This window comes from Coregonus clupeaformis, chromosome 25 (assembly GCF_020615455.1).
Source record: "Coregonus clupeaformis isolate EN_2021a chromosome 25, ASM2061545v1, whole genome shotgun sequence".
Taxonomy (NCBI): domain Eukaryota; kingdom Metazoa; phylum Chordata; class Actinopteri; order Salmoniformes; family Salmonidae; genus Coregonus; species Coregonus clupeaformis.
Genome location: NC_059216.1, coordinates 20,432,174 through 20,453,682, shown reverse-complemented (window position 1 = coordinate 20,453,682; position 21,509 = coordinate 20,432,174). Strand labels below are relative to the sequence as shown.

The 21,509-nt window shown below is 45.0% G+C and overlaps 1 protein-coding gene across 1 annotated transcript in view; it reads right to left on the bottom strand.

The window, feature by feature from the left end:
• Positions 1-1,389: 1,389 nt before the first annotated feature.
• Positions 1,390-21,509, bottom strand: part of LOC121539119 (zinc transporter ZIP9-like) — a 43,791-nt gene continuing 23,671 nt past the window's right edge. Inside the window, exons 3-7 of the mRNA XM_041847381.2 lie at positions 3,365-3,571; positions 2,981-3,049; positions 2,743-2,828; positions 1,847-1,981; positions 1,390-1,662 (exon numbers count right to left, since the gene is read on the bottom strand). Coding sequence (XP_041703315.1) covers positions 1,426-1,662; positions 1,847-1,981; positions 2,743-2,828; positions 2,981-3,049; positions 3,365-3,571 — 734 coding nt within the window. The 3' untranslated portion in view covers positions 1,390-1,425. The remainder of the gene's footprint in view (positions 1,663-1,846; positions 1,982-2,742; positions 2,829-2,980; positions 3,050-3,364; positions 3,572-21,509) is intronic.

Sequence of the window (21,509 nt, the reverse complement as noted above, 5' to 3'; positions counted from 1 at the left end):
TCTGTCTCCCTCCACTCCATAATGCTGGTCCCTCTGTTCAGAGTTCATTATAATGTGTCTGTCTGTCTCCCTACACTCCATAATGCTGGTCCCTCAGTTCAGAGTTCATTATAATGTGTCTGTCTGCCTCCACTCCATAATGCTGGTCCCTCAGTTCAGAGTTCATTATAATCTGTCTACTCACATGCTCTAGAAACACTCAGTCCACCACCACCACCGTCAAATAGAATAGTAGCCGTTTTCTCTATACAATCATCGCTCCGGAGTGAAGTTTCCCCTAGATACAGATCTAGGCTCAGTTTTGACCTTAACCATTAGTGGGGCTGACCCAAGATCAACGTCTAGTGGCAACCTCACCCTACTCCACAATCATCTAAAAAAGGTGCTCATTCTCCACTTCCTCTACCAGGAAAGCAGGTCTGGGGAAAACAACCAAACTAAATGTGAAAGAAAGAAGGGCTGATATAGGTTTAGATCATTTGGTGTGTCATTTAGAGGCTGGTCCTGGGGACAAGGGTTCCTTTATGTGGCTGAAGCAAGACAGTCATTAACCTTCAGGTAACAGGTTAGGGTCTGTGGAAAGCAGAATTATTTCCCTCAGATGTCCCATATATTACTAGTAGAGAAGATTAATAAGTAACCATTGGGTAAGATCAAAAGTCATAGAAATGTAACTACTTACATGTAAACGTCTAAATAGTTACTGATTCCACTAGCAAGAAAATAAATAAAGATCACATTTCATCTTACAGTAAGAGCAGAGTTCTTACAGTGTGTTTGTGGCATTGCTCTAAAAACCAGCGAGTGTGAAAAATCACACATTTAAAAACGTTCCTTTCACTGCAAGATGTCACAAATAAGGTCTTTACATTTCTTAAAGCCCAGTCTTCAACAAATAAAAGCATGTACATTAACATGAGTTCAGGAGTCAGTCGACACTTGCCATCTGTATCACTGAAACAGGATACAGCCATGATCCAACTCCCCTGCTATCTTGCACAGCCTACCTAGAGCTTAGAAATAAAAAAAAACATAGTGGTAGAAGTCTTTTGTCTACAGTATCGGCAGACAGCACTTCTCGTAGAGTGTAGAAAAAGTGGGAGGTTGCTGTTATTATGATGTCATCATCAGGACTCCTGTGTCTTCCGGCGTGGTTTTAATGGTTCTGATCACGCCGCAGGTCGTTGTCCCACTCCAACCAATCAGCAGTCACAGAACAGGTAAATATGACAGATGTGTCTTGTTTGGCTGCTTTCACTTTAAACCCCCTCCTCTCCTCTCCTTATCCCTCCATCTTACCCCTCTCCTCTCCATCGTACCCCTCTCCTCTCCTCTCCTCTCCTCTCCTCTCCTCTCCTCTCCTCTCCTCTCCTCTCCTCTCCTCTCCTCTCCTCTCCTCTCCTCTCCTCTCCTCTCCTCTCCTCTCTAGTGCTGGTGTCCAACAGACAGTACCAGTGGTATCAGACAACCCAAAAGCAAGGTTCCAACTTCCACCTTGCTCAGTCCCTTCGCTGCTTCCTTCCCCGGAGCGGGGGCGTGGCTGTGTCCGGTCCCGCCCACCTCGGGAAGGACATGTACCGTGGCGACGTACAGGAAGGTCCCGGCGGAGAACAACATGGCCACGCCCGTGGCATTCACATCTGACAGCGCCTCTTTACTGGACTGTAGGGAGGGAGAAACAGGGGAGTTTCATTTGGATGGAATCCTGTGTTCCACTCAGTTGACTACTTTAAAATGGAGCATGTTATCTCAGGGCATTATTTCATTCTACGGGCTGGGGAGAGGAGTAGTGGGAGGATTGAGTAGCATTCTGGGCTCATGGGACCCCCCCCCTCCCCCAACTGACCTGGCTGAGTCCTACGAAGGTAACCATGGCGAGGACGGGTGCTGCCAGGGCGAAGACCAGCAGGTGTTTACGGATCCGGTTCCTCTCCAGACCAGCATGCATCAGGAAAGAGACCAGGCCAAAGGCTGCTGGGGCCTGGGGAGAAAGAGAGACAGTTTAACATACAGACCAATTACAGGAATTACAACTGAACTAACACCTATGTATACATACTAGACGGGGGGGGTATGTAGCATTGATTGGTTACTTTTTAATTGTTACCTCATAGTTGTTCCTTTATCTGTTTTGTGTTGTTCATATTGTTAGTGAATTTAAAACGTTGTTATAGTGGGCTAGTGAGGAAGGAAGCTATTCTGTTAACCAACAAGTAAACCTCCCGAGTGGGGCAGTGGTCTAAGGCGCTGCATCGCAGTGCTAGCTGTGCCACTAGAGATCCTGGTTCGAATCCAGGCTCTGTCGTAGCCGGCCGCGAACGGGAGACCCATGGGGCGGCGCACAATTGGCCCAGCGTCATCCAGGGTAGGGGAGGGGAATGGCCGGCAGGGATGTACCTCAATTGGTAGAGCATGGCGTTTGCAACGCCAGGGTTGTTGGTTCGATTCCCACGGGGAATGGCCGGCAGGGATGTACCTCAATTGGTAGAGCATGGCGTTTGCAACGCCAGGGTTGTGGGTTCGATTCCCACGGGGGGCCAGTATGAAAAAATAATAATGTATGCACTCACTAACTGTAAGTCGCTCTGGATAAGAGCGTCTGCTAAATGACTAAAAATGTAAAAAAAAAAGTTTAAAAGGAAGGAAGCTTTTCTGTTAACCAACACAGTGACATCCGCTACAAACGCACAGTGTTGAAACAAAACATGGAGCGCGATAAGATGAACGGGGTTGTCACTGTACCTTGTGAAGCATGATGGCCACAAAGACAATGAGCTGAACACTGGTCTGAGAGGTGGAGGCAGCTGCTCCGAGAGCCACTCCGTCCGCTGGAATGTAGAGTATTGTATTGTTTAAAAGAACATTTATCAAATCGTACCAACAAAAAAAAAAAATACACCAACAAGCCTTCATAGCCTTCCACACACTCTTCTTCCTAAAACATCTCGGTCTGAAACATTGTATAATGAAGCCATCTTACCTGCTGCATGGACCACCAGTCCCAAAGTTGTGGTGATCTTTGAACTGGCAACCCTCGCAGATTCTGGATCTAAACAAACACACACACACATCAGACAGACCACTCAATGGACAAATATTGCTTTAAAAAAGTAGAACCTTGAGGGCCTGGTTTCCCGGACAGATTAAGCCTAGACCTGGGCTGAAAAGCACTTTCAATGGTGATTCTCCACTGAACATATCTTAGTTCAGGACTACTAGGCTTCATCTGTGTCCGGGAAACAGGCCCTGAGAGTGGTGAGCTCCACCCACACTGACTGTTATTTCTGTCCTGTCTGTCCTGTCCCGTCTGTGTCTGTGTCCCCGTGTGTGTGTGTGTGTGTGCGCATGCTGTTCCCTGACTGACCGTCAGCGCTGCTGTGTACGTGGGCGCTTCCTATCTGGTCGACCAGCAGCATGAAGACGAACCCCAGGACCAGGGAAACCCCGATGTAGGCATGGAGGTGTTGGTGGCTGTGGCTGTGGCCCCCACTGACTCCCAGAGCTGCATCCACACCCTCCTTGGGCTCAGACACCACCACCCCCTCCGCCTGGACAGGGGCATGGTGCACACCTACAGAGAGAGAGAGACAGAGACCCTAACCCATACAGTAGATTCAGAGACCCTAACCCATACAGTAGATTCAGAGACCCTAACCCATACAGTAGATTCAGAGACCCTAACCCATACAGTAGATTCAGAGACAGAGACCCTAACCCATACAGTAGATTCAGAGACAGAGACCCTAACCCATACAGTAGATTCAGAGACCCTAACCCATACAGTAGATTCAGAGACCCTAACCCATACAGTAGATTCAGAGACCCTAACCCATACAGTAGATTCAGAGACCCTAACCCATACAGTAGATTCAGAGACCCTAACCCATACAGTAGATTCAGAGACCCTAACCCATACAGTAGATACAGAGACAGAGACCCTAACCCATAAAGTAGATTCAGAGACAGAGACCCTAACCCATACAGTAGATTCAGAGACAGAGACCCTAACCCATACAGTAGATTCAGAGACAGAGACCCTAACCCATACAGTAGATTCAGAGACCCTAACCCATACAGTAGATTCAGAGACAGAGACCCTAACCCATACAGCAGATTCAGAGACCCTAACCCATACAGTAGATTCAGAGACCCTAACCCATACAGTAGATTCAGAGACCCTAACCCATACAGTAGATTCAGAGACCCTAACCCATACAGTAGATACAGAGACCTTAACCCATATACAGTAGATTCAGAGACCCTAACCCATACAGTAGATTCAGAGACCCTAACCCATACAGTAGATTCAGAGACCCTAACCCATACAGTAGATTCAGAGACCCTAACCCATACAGCAGATTCAGAGACCCTAACCCATACAGTAGATTCAGAGACAGAGACCCTAACCCATACAGTAGATTGAGACCCTAACCCATACAGTAGATTGAGACCCTAACCCATACAGTAGATTCAGAGACCCTAACCCATACAGTAGATTCAGAGACCGAGACCCTAACCCATACAGTAGATTCAGAGACCGAGAACCTAACCCATACAGTAGATTCAAAGCCAGAGACCCTAACCCATACAGCAGATTCAGAGACCCTAACCCATACAGTAGATTCAGAGACCCTAACCCATACAGCAAATTCAGAGACCCTAACCCATACAGTAGATTCAGAGACCCTAACCCATACAGTAGATTCAGAGACCCTAACCCATACAGCAAATTCAGAGACCCTAACCCATACAGTAGATTCAGAGACCCTAACCCATACAGTACATTCAGAGACCCTAACCCATACAGTAGATTCAAAGACAGAGACCCTAACCCATACAGTAGATTCAGAGACCCTAACCCATACAGGAGATTCAGAGACAGAGACCCTAACCCATACAGTAGATTCAGAGACCCTAACCCATACAGTAGATTCAGAGACCCTAACCCATACAGTAGATTCTGAGACCCTAACCCATACAGTAGATTCAGAGACCCTAACCCATACAGTAGATACAGAGACCCTAACCCATACAGTAGATACAGAGACCCTAACCCATACAGTAGATTCAGAGACCCTAACCCATACAGTAGATTCAGAGAACCTAACCCAAACAGTAGATTCAGAGACCCTAACCCATTCAGTAGATTCAGAGACAGAGAACCTAACCCATACAGTACATTCAGAGACCCTAACCCATACAGTAGATTCAAAGACAGAGACCCTAACCCATACAGTAGATTCAGAGACCCTAACCCATACAGGAGATTCAGAGACAGAGACCCTAACCCATACAGTATATTCAGAGACCCTAACCCATACAGTAGATTCAGAGACCCTAACCCATACAGTAGATTCTGAGACCCTAACCCATACAGTAGATTCAGAGACCCTAACCCATACAGTAGATACAGAGACCCTAACCCATACAGTAGATTGAGACCCTAACCCATACAGTAGATTCAGAGACCCTAACCCATACAGTAGATTCAGAGACCGAGACCCTAACCCATACAGTAGATTCAGAGACCGAGAACCTAACCCATACAGTAGATTCAAAGCCAGAGACCCTAACCCATACAGCAGATTCAGAGACCCTAACCCATACAGTAGATTCAGAGACCCTAACCCATACAGCAAATTCAGAGACCCTAACCCATACAGTAGATTCAGAGACCCTAACCCATACAGTAGATTCAGAGACCCTAACCCATACAGCAAATTCAGAGACCCTAACCCATACAGTAGATTCAGAGACCCTAACCCATACAGTACATTCAGAGACCCTAACCCATACAGTAGATTCAAAGACAGAGACCCTAACCCATACAGTAGATTCAGAGACCCTAACCCATAAAGGAGATTCAGAGACAGAGACCCTAACCCATACAGTAGATTCAGAGACCCTAACCCATACAGTAGATTCAGAGACCCTAACCCATACAGTAGATTCTGAGACCCTAACCCATACAGTAGATTCAGAGACCCTAACCCATACAGTAGATACAGAGACCCTAACCCATACAGTAGATACAGAGACCCTAACCCATACAGTAGATTCAGAGACCCTAACCCATACAGTAGATTCAGAGAACCTAACCCAAACAGTAGATTCAGAGACCCTAACCCATTCAGTAGATTCAGAGACAGAGAACCTAACCCATACAGTACATTCAGAGACCCTAACCCATACAGTAGATTCAAAGACAGGGACCCTAACCCATAAAGTAGATTCAGAGACCCTAACCCATACAGGAGATTCAGAGACAGAGACCCTAACCCATACAGTAGATTCAGAGACCCTAACCCATACAGTAGATTCAGAGACCCTAACCCATACAGTAGATTCTGAGACCCTAACCCATACAGTAGATTCAGAGACCCTAACCCATACAGTAGATACAGAGACCCTAACCCATACAGTAGATACAGAGACCCTAACCCATACAGTAGATTCAGAGACCCTAACCCATACAGTAGATTCAGAGAACCTAACCCAAACAGTAGATTCAGAGACCCTAACCCATTCAGTAGATTCAGAGACAGAGAACCTAACCCATACAGTAGATTGAGAGACCCTAACCCATACAGTAGATTCAGAGACCCTAACCCATACAGTAGATTCAGAGACCCTAACCCATGCAGTAGATTCAGAGACAGAGACCCTAACCCATGCAGTAGATTCAGAGACAGAGACCCTAACCCATACAGTAGATTCAGAGACCCTAACCCATACAATAGATTCAGAGACCCTAACCCATACAGTAGATTCAGAGACAGAGACCCTAACCCATACAGTAGATTCAGAGACAGAGACCCTAACCCATACAGTAGATTCAGAGACAGAGAACCTAACCCATACAGTAGATTCAGAGACCCTAACCCATACAGTAGATACAGAGACCCTAACCCATACAGTAGATTCAGAGACAGAGACCCTAACCCATACAGTAGATTCAGAGACCCTAACCCATACAGTAGATTCAGAGACAGAGACCCTAACCCATACAGTAGATTCAGAGACCCTAACCCGTACAGTAGATTCAGAGACCCTAACCCATACAGTAGATACAGAGACCCTAACCCATACAGTAGATTCAGAGACCCTAACCCATACAGCAGATTCAGATACCCTAACCCATACAGTAGATTCAGAGACCCTAACCCATACAGTAGATTGAGACCCTAACCCATACAGTAGATTCAGAGACCCTAACCCATACAGTAGATTCAGAGACCCTAACCCATACAGTAGATTCAGAGACAGAGACCCTAACCCATACAGCAGATTCAGAGACCCTAACCCATACAGTAGATTCAGAGAACCTAACCCATACAGTAGATTCAGAGACCCTAACCCATACAGTAGATACATAGACCCTAACCCATACAGTAGATTCAGAGACCCTAACCCATACAGTAGATTCAGAGACCCTAACCCATACAGTAGATTCAGAGACCCTAACCCATACAGTAGATTCAGAGACAAAGACCCTAACCCATACAGCAGATTCAGTGACCCTAACCCATACAGTACATTCAGAGACCCTAACCCATACAGTAGATTCAAAGACAGAGACCCTAACCCATACAGTAGATTCAGATACCCTAAACCATACAGTAGATTCAGAGACCCTAACCCATACAGTAGATTCAGAGACCCTAACCCATACAGTAGATTCAGAGACCCTAACCCATACAGTAGATTCAGATACCCTAACCCATACAGTAGATTCAGAGACCCTAACCCATACAGTAGATTCAGAGACCCTAACCAATACAGTAGATTCAGAGACCCTAACCCATACAGTAGATTCAGAGACAGAGAACCTAACCCATACAGTAGATTCAGAGACCCTAACCCATACAGTAGATTCAGAGACCCTAACCCATACAGTAGATTCAGAGACCCTAACCCATACAGTAGATTCAGAGACAGAGACCCTAACCCATACAGTAGATTCAGAGACCCTAACCCATACAGTAGATACAGAGACCCTAACCCATACAGTAGATTCAGAGACAGAGACCCTAACCCATACAGTAGATTCAGAGACAGAGACCCTAACCCATACAGTAGATTCAGAGACAGAGAACCTAACCCATACAGTAGATTGAGAGACCCTAACCCATACAGTAGATTCAGAGACAGAGACCCTAACCCATACAGTAGATTCAGAGACAGAGACCCTAACCCATACAGTAGATTCAGAGACCCTAACCCATACAGTAGATTCAGAGACAGAGACCCTAACCCATACAGTAGATACAGAGACCATAACCCATACAGTAGATTCAGAGACCCTAACCCATACAGCAGATTCAGAGACCCTAACCCATACAGTAGATTCAGAGACAGAGACCCTAACCCATACAGTAGATTCAGAGAACCTAACCCAAACAGTAGATTCAGAGACCCTAACCCATTCAGTAGATTCAGAGACAGAGAACCTAACCCATACAGTAGATTCAGAGACCCTAACCCATACAGTAGATTCAGAGACAGAGACCCTAACCCATACAGTAGATTCAGAGAACCTAACCCAAACAGTAGATTCAGAGACCCTAACCCATGCAGTAGATTCAGAGACCCTAACCATACAGTAGATTCAGAGACAGAGAACCTAACCCATGCAGTAGATTCAGAGACAGAGACCCTAACCCATACAGTAGATTCAGAGACCCTAACCCATACAGTAGATTCAGAGACCCTAACCCATACAGTAGATTCAGAGACAGAGACCCTAACCCATACAGTAGATTCAGAGACAGAGACCCTAACCCATACAGTAGATTCAGAGACAGAGAACCTAACCCATACAGTAGATTCAGAGACCCTAACCCATACAGTAGATACAGAGACCCTAACCCATACAGTAGATTCAGAGACAGAGACCCTAACCCATACAGTAGATTCAGAGACCCTAACCCATACAGTAGATTCAGAGACAGAGACCCTAACCCATACAGTAGATTCAGAGACCCTAACCCATACAGTAGATTCAGAGACCCTAACCCATACAGTAGATACAGAGACCCTAACCCATACAGTAGATTCAGAGACCCTAACCCATACAGTAGATTCAGAGACCCTAACCCATACAGTAGATTCAGAGACCCTAACCCATACAGTAGATTCAGAGACCCTAACCCATACAGTAGATTCAGAGACCCTAACCCATACAGTAGATTCAGAGACAGAGACCCTAACCCATACAGCAGATTCAGAGTCCCTAACCCATACAGTAGATTCAGAGAACCTAACCCATACAGTAGATTCAGAGACCCTAACCCATACAGTAGATACATAGACCCTAACCCATACAGTAGATTCAGAGACCCTAACCCATACAGTAGATTCAGAGACCCTAACCCATACAGTAGATTCAGAGACCCTAACCCATACAGTAGATTCAGAGACAAAGACCCTAACCCATACAGCAGATTCAGTGACACTAACCCATACAGTACATTCAGAGACCCTAACCCATACAGTAGATTCACAGAGAACCTAACCCATACAGTAGATTCAGATACCCTAACCCATACAGTAGATTCAGAGACCCTAACCCATACAGTAGATTCAGAGACCCTAACCCATACAGTAGATTCAGAGACCCTAACCCATACAGTAGATTCAGAGACCCTAACCCATACAGTAGATTCAGAGACCCTAACCCATACAGTAGATTCAGAGACCCTAACCCATACAGTAGATTCAGAGACAGAGACCCTAACCCATACAGTAGATTCAGAGACCCTAACCCATACAGTAGATTCAGAGACCCTAACCCATACAGTAGATTCAGAGACCCTAACCCATACAGTAGATTCAGAGACCCTAACCCATACAGTAGATTCAGAGACCCTAACCCATACAGTAGATTCAGAGACAGAGACCCTAACCCATACAGTAGATTCAGAGACCCTAACCCATACAGTAGATACAGAGACCCTAACCCATACAGTAGATTCAGAGACAGAGACCCTAACCCATACAGTAGATTCAGAGACAGAGACCCTAACCCATACAGTAGATTCAGAGACAGAGAACCTAACCCATACAGTAGATTGAGAGACCCTAACCCATACAGTAGATTCAGAGACCCTAACCCATACAGTAGATTCAGAGACCCTAACCCATACAGTAGATTCAGAGACAGAGACCCTAACCCATACAGCAGATTCAGAGACCCTAACCCATACAGTAGATTCAGAGACAGAGACCCTAACCCATACAGCAGATTCAGAGACCCTAACCCATACAGTAGATTCAGAGAACCTAACCCATACAGTAGATTCAAAGACCCTAACCCATACAGTAGATACAGAGACCCTAACCCATACAGTAGATACAGAGACAGAGACCCTAACCCATACAGTAGATTCAGAGACCCTAACCCATACAGTAGATTCAGAGACAGAGACCCTAACCCATACAGTAGATACAGAGACCCTAACCCATACAGTAGATTCAGAGACCCTAACCCATACAGCAGATTCAGATACCCTAACCCATACAGTAGATTCAGAGACCCTAACCCATACAGTAGATTGAGACACTAACCCATAAAGTAGATTCAGAGACCCTAACCCATACAGTAGATTCAGAGACCCTAACCCATACAGTAGATTCAGAGACCCTAACCCATACAGTAGATTCAGAGACAGAGACCCTAACCCATACAGCAGATTCAGAGACCCTAACCCATACAGTAGATTCAGAGAACCTAACCCATACAGTAGATTCAGAGACCCTAACCCATACAGTAGATACAGAGACCCTAACCCATACAGTAGATTCAGAGACCCTAACCCATACAGTAGATTCAGAGACCCTAACCCATACAGTAGATTCAGAGACCCTAACCCATACAGTAGATTCAGAGACCCTAACCCATACAGTAGATTCAGAGACAAAGACCCTAACCCATACAGCAGATTCAGTGACCCTAACCCATACAGTAGATTCAAAGACAGAGACCCTAACCCATACAGTAGATTCAGATACCCTAACCCATACAGTAGATTCAGAGACCCTAACCCATACAGTAGATTCAGAGACAAAGACCCTAACCCATACAGCAGATTCAGTGACCCTAACCCATACAGTAGATTCAGAGACCCTAACCCATACAGTAGATTCAGAGACCCTAACCCATACAGTAGATTCAGAGACCCTAACCCATACAGTAGATTCAGAGACCCTAACCCATACAGTAGATTCAGAGACCCTAACCCATACAGTAGATTCAGAGACCCTAACCCATACAGTAGATTCAGAGACCCTAACCCATACAGTAGATTCAGAGACCCTAACCCATACAGTAGATTCAGAGACCCTAACCCATACAGTAGATACAGAGACCCTAACCCATACAGTAGATTCAGAGACCCTAACCCATACAGTAGATTCAGAGAACCTAACCCATACAGTAGATTCAGAGACCCTAACCCAAACAGTAGATTCAGAGACAGAGAACCTAACCCATACAGTAGATTGAGAGACCCTAACCCATACAGTAGATTCAGAGACCCTAACCCATACAGTAGATTCAGAGACCCTAACCCATACAGTAGATTCAGAGACAGAGACCCTAACCCATACAGTAGATTCAGAGACCCTAACCCATACAGTAGATTCAGAGACCCTAACCCATACAGTAGATTCAGAGACAGAGACCCTAACCCATACAGTAGATTCAGAGACAGAGACCCTAACCCATACAGTAGATTCATAGACAGAGAACCTAACCCATACAGTAGATTCAGAGACCCTAACCCATACAGTAGATACAGAGACCCTAACCCATACAGTAGATTCAGAGACAGAGACCCTAACCCATACAGTAGATTCAGAGACCCTAACCCATACAGTAGATTCAGAGACAGAGACCCTAACCCATACAGTAGATTCAGAGACCCTAACCCATACAGTAGATTCAGAGACCCTAACCCATACAGTAGATACAGAGACCCTAACCCATACAGTAGATTCAGAGACCCTAACCCATACAGCAGATTCAGATACCCTAACCCATACAGTAGATTGAGACCCTAACCCATACAGTAGATTGAGACCCTAACCCATACAGTAGATTCAGAGACCCTAACCCATACAGTAGATTCAGAGACAGAGACCCTAACCCATACAGCAGATTCAGAGACCCTAACCCATACAGTAGATTCAGAGAACCTAACCCATACAGTAGATTCAGAGACCCTAACCCATACAGTAGATACAGAGACCCTAACCCATACAGTAGATTCAGAGACCCTAACCCATACAGTAGATTCAGAGACCCTAACCCATACAGTAGATTCAGAGACCCTAACCCATACAGTAGATTCAGAGACAAAGACCCTAACCCATACAGCAGATTCAGTGACCCTAACCCATACAGTACATTCAGAGACCCTAACCCATACAGTAGATTCAAAGACAGAGACCCTAACCCATACAGTAGATTCAGATACCCTAACCCATACAGTAGATTCAGAGACCCTAACCCATACAGTAGATTCAGAGACCCTAACCCATACAGTAGATTCAGATACCCTAACCCATACAGTAGATTCAGATACCCCTAACCCATACAGTAGATTCAGAGACCCTAACCCATACAGTAGATTCAGAGACCCTAACCCATACAGTAGATTCAGAGACCCTAACCCATACAGTAGATTCAGAGACCCTAACCCATACAGTAGATTCAGAGACCCTAACCCATACAGTAGATTCAGAGACCCTAACCCATACAGTAGATTCAGAGACCCTAACCCATACAGTAGATTCAGAGACCCTAACCCATACAGTAGATTCAGAGACAGAGACCCTAACCCATACAGTAGATTCAGAGACCCTAACCCATACAGTAGATACAGAGACCCTAACCCATACAGTAGATTCAGAGACAGAGACCCTAACCCATACAGTAGATTCAGAGACAGAGACCCTAACCCATACAGTAGATTCAGAGACAGAGAACCTAACCCATACAGTAGATTGAGAGACCCTAACCCATACAGCAGATTCAGATACCCTAACCCATACAGTAGATTCAGAGACCCTAACCCATACAGTAGATTGAGACACTAACCCATAAAGTAGATTCAGAGACCCTAACCCATACAGTAGATTCAGAGACCCTAACCCATACAGTAGATTCAGAGACCCTAACCCATACAGTAGATTCAGAGACAGAGACCCTAACCCATACAGCAGATTCAGAGACCCTAACCCATACAGTAGATTCAGAGAACCTAACCCATACAGTAGATTCAGAGACCCTAACCCATACAGTAGATACAGAGACCCTAACCCATACAGTAGATTCAGAGACCCTAACCCATACAGTAGATTCAGAGACCCTAACCCATACAGTAGATTCAGAGACCCTAACCCATACAGTAGATTCAGAGACCCTAACCCATACAGTAGATTCAGAGACAAAGACCCTAACCCATACAGCAGATTCAGTGACCCTAACCCATACAGTACATTCAGAGACCCTAACCCATACAGTGGATTCAGATACCCTAACCCATACAGTAGATTCAGAGACCCTAACCCATACAGTAGATTCAGAGACCCTAACCCATACAGTAGATTCAGAGACCCTAACCCATACAGTAGATTCAGAGACCCTAAACCCATACAGTAGATTCAGAGACCCTAACCCATACAGTAGATTCAGAGACCCTAACCCATACAGTAGATTCAGAGACCCTAACCCATACAGTAGATTCAGAGACCCTAACCCATACAGTAGATTCAGAGACCCTAACCCATACAGTAGATACAGAGACCCTAACCCATACAGTAGATTCAGAGACCCTAACCCATACAGTAGATTCAGAGAACCTAACCCATACAGTAGATTCAGAGACCCTAACCCAAACAGTAGATTCAGAGACAGAGAACCTAACCCATACAGTAGATTGAGAGACCCTAACCCATACAGTAGATTCAGAGACCCTAACCCATACAGTAGATTCAGAGACCCTAACCCATACAGTAGATTCAGAGACAGAGACCCTAACCCATACAGTAGATTCAGAGACCCTAACCCATACAGTAGATTCAGAGACCCTAACCCATACAGTAGATTCAGAGACCCTAACCCATACAGTAGATTCAGAGACCCTAACCCATACAGTAGATTCAGAGACAGAGACCCTAACCCATACAGTAGATTCAGAGACCCTAACCCATACAGTAGATACAGAGACCCTAACCCATACAGTAGATTCAGAGACAGAGACCCTAACCCATACAGTAGATTCAGAGACACAGACCCTAACCCATACAGTAGATTCAGAGACAGAGAACCTAACCCATACAGTAGATTGAGAGACCCTAACCCATACAGTAGATTCAGAGACAGAGACCCTAACCCATACAGTAGATTCAGAGACAGAGACCCTAACCCATACAGTAGATTCAGAGACCCTAACCCATACAGTAGATTCAGAGACAGAGACCCTAACCCATACAGTAGATACAGAGACCCTAACCCATACAGTAGATTCAGAGACCCTAACCCATACAGCAGATTCAGATACCCTAACCCATACAGTAGATTCAGAGACCCTAACCCATACAGTAGATTGAGACACTAACCCATAAAGTAGATTCAGAGACCCTAACCCATACAGTAGATTCAGAGACCCTAACCCATACAGTAGATTCAGAGACCCTAACCCATACAGTAGATTCAGAGACAGAGACCCTAACCCATACAGCAGATTCAGAGACCCTAACCCATACAGTAGATTCAGAGAACCTAACCCATACAGTAGATTCAGAGACCCTAACCCATACAGTAGATACAGAGACCCTAACCCATACAGTAGATTCAGAGACCCTAACCCATACAGTAGATTCAGAGACCCTAACCCATACAGTAGATTCAGAGACCCTAACCCATACAGTAGATTCAGAGACCCTAACCCATACAGTAGATTCAGAGACAAAGACCCTAACCCATACAGCAGATTCAGTGACCCTAACCCATACAGTACATTCAGAGACCCTAACCCATACAGTGGATTCAAAGACAGAGACCCTAACCCATACAGTAGATTCAGATACCCTAACCCATACAGTAGATTCAGAGACCCTAACCCATACAGTAGATTCAGAGACAAAGACCCTAACCCATACAGCAGATTCAGTGACCCTAACCCATACAGTACATTCAGAGACCCTAACCCATACAGTAGATTCAGATACCCTAACCCATACAGTAGATTCAGAGACCCTAACCCATACAGTAGATTCAGAGACCCTAACCCATACAGTAGATTCAGAGACCCTAACCCATACAGTAGATTCAGAGACCCTAACCATTACAGTAGATTCAGATACCCTAACCCATACAGTAGATTCAGAGACCCTAACCCATACAGTAGATTCAGAGACCCTAACCCATACAGTAGATTCAGAGACCCTAACCCATACAGTAGATTCAGAGACCCTAACCCATACAGTAGATACAGAGACCCTAACCCATACAGTAGATTCAGAGACCCTAACCCATACAGTAGATTCAGAGAACCTAACCCATACAGTAGATTCAGAGACCCTAAGCCCAAACAGTAGATTCAGAGACAGAGAACCTAACCCATACAGTAGATTGAGAGACCCTAACCCATACAGTAGATTCAGAGACCCTAACCCATACAGTAGATTCAGAGACCCTAACCCATACAGTAGATTCAGAGACAGAGACCCTAACCCATACAGTAGATTCAGAGACCCTAACCCATACAATAGATTCAGAGACCCTAACCCATACAGTAGATTCAGAGACAGAGACCCTAACCCATACAGTAGATTCAGAGACAGAGACCCTAACCCATACAGTAGATTCAGAGACAGAGAACCTAACCCATACAGTAGATTCAGAGACCCTAACCCATACAGTAGATGACAGAGACCCTAACCCATACAGTAGATTCAGAGACAGAGACCCTAACCCATACAGTAGATTCAGAGACCCTAACCCATACAGTAGATTCAGAGACAGAGACCCTAACCCATACAGTAGATTCAGAGACCCTAACCCATACAGTAGATTCAGAGACCCTAACCCATACAGTAGATACAGAGACCCTAACCCATACAGTAGATTCAGAGACCCTAACCCATACAGCAGATTCAGATACCCTAACCCATACAGTAGATTGAGACCCTAACCCATACAGTAGATTGAGACCCTAACCCATACAGTAGATTCAGAGACCCTAACCCATACAGTAGATTCAGAGACCCTAACCCATACAGTAGATTCAGAGACAGAGACCCTAACCCATACAGCAGATTCAGAGACCCTAACCCATACAGTAGATTCAGAGAACCTAACCCATACAGTAGATTCAGAGACCCTAACCCATACAGTAGATACATAGACCCTAACCCATACAGTAGATTCAGAGACCCTAACCCATACAGTAGATTCAGAGACCCTAACCCATACAGTAGATTCAGAGACCCTAACCCATACAGTAGATTCAGAGACAAAGACCCTAACCCATACAGCAGATTCAGTGACCCTAACCCATACAGTACATTCAGAGACCCTAACCCATACAGTAGATTCAAAGACAGAGACCCTAACCCATACAGTAGATTCAGATACCCTAACCCATACAGTAGATTCAGAGACCCTAACCCATACAGTAGATTCAGCAGACCCTAACCCATACAGTAGATTCAGAGACCCTAACCCATACAGTAGATTCAGAGACCCTAACCCATACAGTAGATTCAGAGACCCTAACCCATACAGTAGATTCAGAGACCCTAACCCATACAGTAGATTCAGAGACAGAGAACCTAACCCATACAGTAGATTCAGAGACCCTAACCCATACAGTAGATTCAGAGACCCTAACCCATACAGTAGATTCAGAGACAGAGACCCTAACCCATACAGTAGATTCAGAGACCCTAACCCATACAGTAGATACAGAGACCCTAACCCATACAGTAGATTCAGAGACAGAGACCCTAACCCATACAGTAGATTCAGAGACAGAGACCCTAACCCATACAGTAGATTGAGACACTAACCCATAAAGTAGATTCAGAGACCCTAACCCATACAGTAGATTCAGAGACCCTAACCCATACAGTAGATTCAGAGACCCTAACCCATACAGTAGATTCAGAGACAGAGACCCTAACCCATACAGCAGATTCAGAGACCCTAACCCATACAGTAGATTCAGAGAACCTAACCCATACAGTAGATTCAGAGACCCTAACCCATACAGTAGATACAGAGACCCTAACCCATACAGTAGATTCAGAGACCCTAACCCATACAGTAGATTCAGAGACCCTAACCCATACAGTAGATTCAGAGACCCTAACCCATACAGTAGATTCAGAGACCCTAACCCATACAGTAGATTCAGAGACCCTAACCCATACAGTAGATTCAGAGACCCTAACCCATACAGTAGATTCAGAGACAAAGACCCTAACCCATACAGCAGATTCAGTGACCCTAACCCATACAGTACATTCAGAGACCCTAACCCATACAGTAGATTCAGAGACCCTAACCCATACAGTAGATTCAGAGACAGAGACCCTAACCCATACAGCAGATTCAGTGACCCTAACCCATACAGTAGATTCAGAGACCCTAACCCATACAGTAGATTCAGACAGAGACCCTAACCCATACAGTAGATTCAAAGACAAAGACCCTAACCCATACAGCAGATTCAGAGACCCTAACCCATACAGTAGATTCAGAGACCCTAACCCATACAGTGGATTCAAAGACAGAGACCCTAACCCATACAGTAGATTCAGAGACCCTAACCCATACAGTAGATTCAGAGACCCTAACCCATACAGTAGATTCAGAGACAAAGACCCTAACCCATACAGCAGATTCAGTGACCCTAACCCATACAGTACATTCAGAGACCCTAACCCATACAGTAGATTCAAAGACAGAGACCCTAACCCATACAGTAGATTCAAAGACAAAGACCCTAACCCATACAGCAGATTCAGTGACCCTAACCCATACAGTACATTCAGAGACCCTAACCCATACAGTAGATTCAGAGACAAAGACCCTAACCCATACAGCAGATTCAGAGACCCTAACCCATACAGTAGATTCAGAGACCCTAACCCATACAGTAGATTCAGAGACCCTAACCCATACAGTAGATTCAGAGACCCTAACCCATACAGTAGATTCAGAGACCCTAACCCATACAGTAGATTCAGAGACCCTAACCCATACAGTAGATTCAGAGACCCTAACCCATACAGTAGATTCAGATACCCTAACCCATACAGTAGATTCAGAGACCCTAACCCATACAGTAGATTCAGAGACCCTAACCCATACAGTAGATTCAGAGACCCTAACCCATACAGTAGATTCAGAGACCCTAACCCATACAGTAGATACAGAGACCCTAACCCATACAGTAGATTCAGAGACCCTAACCCATACAGTAGATTCAGAGAACCTAACCCATACAGTAGATTCAGAGACCCTAACCCAAACAGTAGATTCAGAGACAGAGAACCTAACCCATACAGTAGATTGAGAGACCCTAACCCATACAGTAGATTCAGAGACCCTAACCCATACAGTAGATTCAGAGACCCTAACCCATACAGTAGATTCAGAGACAGAGACCCTAACCCATACAGTAGATTCAGAGACCCTAACCCATACAGTAGATTCAGAGACCCTAACCCATACAGTAGATTCAGAGACAGAGACCCTAACCCATACAGTAGATTCAGAGACAGAGACCCTAACCCATACAGTAGATTCTAGACAGAGAACCTAACCCATACAGTACATTCAGAGACCCTAACCCATACAGTAGATACAGAGACCCTAACCCATACAGTAGATTACAGAGACCCTAACCCATACAGTAGATTCAGAGACAGAGACCCTAACCCATACAGTAGATTCAGAGACCCTAACCCATACAGTAGATTCAGAGACCCTAACCCATACAGTAGATACAGAGACCCTAACCCATACAGTAGATTCAGAGACCCTAACCCATACAGCAGATTCAGATACCCTAACCCATACAGTAGATTCAGAGACCCTAACCCATACAGTAGATTGGAGACCCTAACCCATACAGTAGATTCAGAGACCCTAACCCATACAGTAGATTCAGAGACCCTAACCCATACAGTAGATTCAGAGACAGAGACCCTAACCCATACAGCAGATTCAGAGACCCTAACCCATACAGTAGATTCAGAGAACCTAACCCATACAGTAGATTCAGAGACCCTAACCCATACAGTAGATACATAGACCCTAACCCATACAGTAGATTCAGAGACCCTAACCCATACAGTAGATTCAGAGACCCTAACCCATACAGTAGATTCAGAGACCCTAACCCATACAGTAGATTCAGAGACAAAGACCCTAACCCATACAGCAGATTCAGTGACCCTAACCCATACATTACATTCAGAGACCCTAACCCATACAGTAGATTACAGAGACCCTAACCCATACAGTAGATTCAGAGACCCTAACCCATACAGTAGACTCAGAGACCCTAACCCATACAGTAGATTCAGAGACCCTAACCCATACAGTAGATTCAGAGACCCTAACCCATACAGTAGATTCAGATACCCTAACCCATACAGTAGATTCAGAGACCCTAACCCATACAGTAGATTCAGAGACCCTAACCCATACAGTAGATTCAGAGACCCTAACCCATACAGTAGATACAGAGACCCTAACCCATACAGTAGATTCAGAGACCCTAACCCATACAGTAGATTCAGAGAACCTAACCCATACAGTAGATTCAGAGACCCTAACCCAAACAGTAGATTCAGAGACAGAGAACCTAACCCATACAGTAGATTGAGAGACCCTAACCCATACAGTAGATTCAGAGACCCTAACCCATACAGTAGATTCAGAGACAGAGACCCTAACCCATACAGTAGATTCAGAGACCCTAACCCATACAGTAGATTCAGAGACCCTAACCCATACAGTAGATTCAGAGACAGAGACCCTAACCCATACAGTAGATTCAGAGACAGAGACCCTAACCCATACAGTAGATTCATAGACAGAGAACCTAACCCATACAGTAGATTCAGAGACCCTAACCCATACAGTAGATACAGAGACCCTAACCCATACAGTAGATTCAGAGACAGAGACCCTAACCCATACAGTAGATTCAGAGACCCTAACCCATACAGTAGATTCAGAGACAGAGACCCTAACCCATACAGTAGATTCAGAGACCCTAACCCATACAGTAGATTCAGAGACCCTAACCCATACAGTAGATACAGAGACCCTAACCCATACAGTAGATTCAGAGACCCTAACCCATACAGCAGATTCAGATACCCTAACCCATACAGTAGATTGAGACCCTAACCCATACAGTAGATTGAGACCCTAACCCATACAGTAGATTCAGAGACCCTAACCCATACAGTAGATTCAGAGACCCTAACCCATACAGTAGATTCAGAGACAGAGACCCTAACCCATACAGCAGATTCAGAGACCCTAACCCATACAGTAGATTCAGAGAACCTAACCCATACAGTAGATTCAGAGACCCTAACCCATACAGTAGATACATAGACCCTAACCCATACAGTAGATTCAGAGACCCTAACCCATACAGTAGATTCAGAGACCCTAACCCATACAGTAGATTCAGAGACCCTAACCCATACAGTAGATTCAGAGACAAAGACCCTAACCCATACAGCAGATTCAGTGACCCTAACCCATACAGTACATTCAGAGACCCTAACCCATACAGTAGATTCAAAGACAGAGACCCTAACCCATACAGTAGATTCAGATACCCTAACCCATACAGTAGATTCAGAGACCCTAACCCATACAGTAGATTCAGAGACCCTAACCCATACAGTAGATTCAGAGACCCTAACCCATACAGTAGATTCAGAGACCCTAACCCATACAGTAGATTCAGAGACCCTAACCCATACAGTAGATTCAGAGACCCTAACCCATACAGTAGATTCAGAGACCCTAACCCATACAGTAGATTCAGAGACCCTAACCCATACAGTAGATTCAGAGACCCTAACCCATACAGTAGATTCAGAGACCCTAACCCATACAGTAGATTCAGAGACCCTAACCCATACAGTAGATTCAGAGACCCTAACCCATACAGTAGATTCAGAGACAGAGACCCTAACCCATACAGTAGATTCAGAGACCCTAACCCATACAGTAGATACAGAGACCCTAACCCATACAGTAGATTCAGAGACCCAGAGACCCTAACCCATACAGTAGATTCAGAGACAGAGACCCTAACCCATACAGTAGATTCAGAGACAGAGAACCTAACCCATACAGTAGATTCAGAGACCCTAACCCATACAGTAGATTCAGAGACAGAGACCCTAACCCATACAGTAGATTCAGAGACAGAGACCCTAACCCATACAGTAGATTCAGAGAC